Source organism: Phytophthora parasitica (assembly GCF_000247585.1).
Source record: "Phytophthora parasitica INRA-310 unplaced genomic scaffold supercont2.43, whole genome shotgun sequence".
Lineage (NCBI taxonomy): Eukaryota > Oomycota > Peronosporomycetes > Peronosporales > Peronosporaceae > Phytophthora > Phytophthora nicotianae.
In genome coordinates, this window is record NW_008649029.1 from 177,793 (window position 1) to 178,316 (window position 524).

The window sequence follows — 524 nt, forward strand, 5'->3', positions numbered from 1 at the left end:
CGGTCACACGCATTCAAGAGTCGATCTACTTTGTCGCAGAGAGATTCCCAGGACTCAGCCGTCACCAGGATGTCATCGTTGTTTGATCGGCGACCGAGTACCAGCGATTCGAAATCCGTGTCCGGCTCACCAGCTTGGAATACATCCACCGCGCCGGATTGGTCGCTGCCTTCTGGTATCGGGAGGTAGCCGTACAGCGCATTGTCCAAGAGTCGCGGATAGATCTGTGGCGCATTCTTCAACCCGAAGGGCATACGCAGCCACTCGAACAGGCCGAACGGCGTGATGAACCGACACCAAGCGGGCTCTCTCAGTCATTTCCATGACCCAGAATCTACTCGCCATATCCAGTGAACAGTACCAGAGCACCTTGTCCAAGTATTCAAGCAGATCGTTGATCAGCGGCATGCGGTATACCACGAGGCGCGTCAGGCTATTTACGACGCGATAATCAATGCAGAGTCGGATATCGACACCGTTCTTCTTGATTATCACCACGATCGGCGACGCCCACGGAGAGCTGG

The 524-nt window shown here is 55.0% G+C and overlaps 1 protein-coding gene across 1 annotated transcript; it reads right to left on the bottom strand.

Annotated features, from left to right (window-relative positions):
- Positions 1–61: 61 nt before the first annotated feature.
- On the bottom strand, positions 62–235 carry PPTG_23573 (hypothetical protein; the record flags this gene model as incomplete). Its single annotated transcript, XM_008911758.1, has 1 exon — positions 62–235. The coding sequence occupies one exon, from the start codon at positions 233–235 to the stop codon at positions 62–64; it is 174 nt and encodes a 57-aa protein (XP_008910006.1).
- Positions 236–524: the final 289 nt, after the last annotated feature.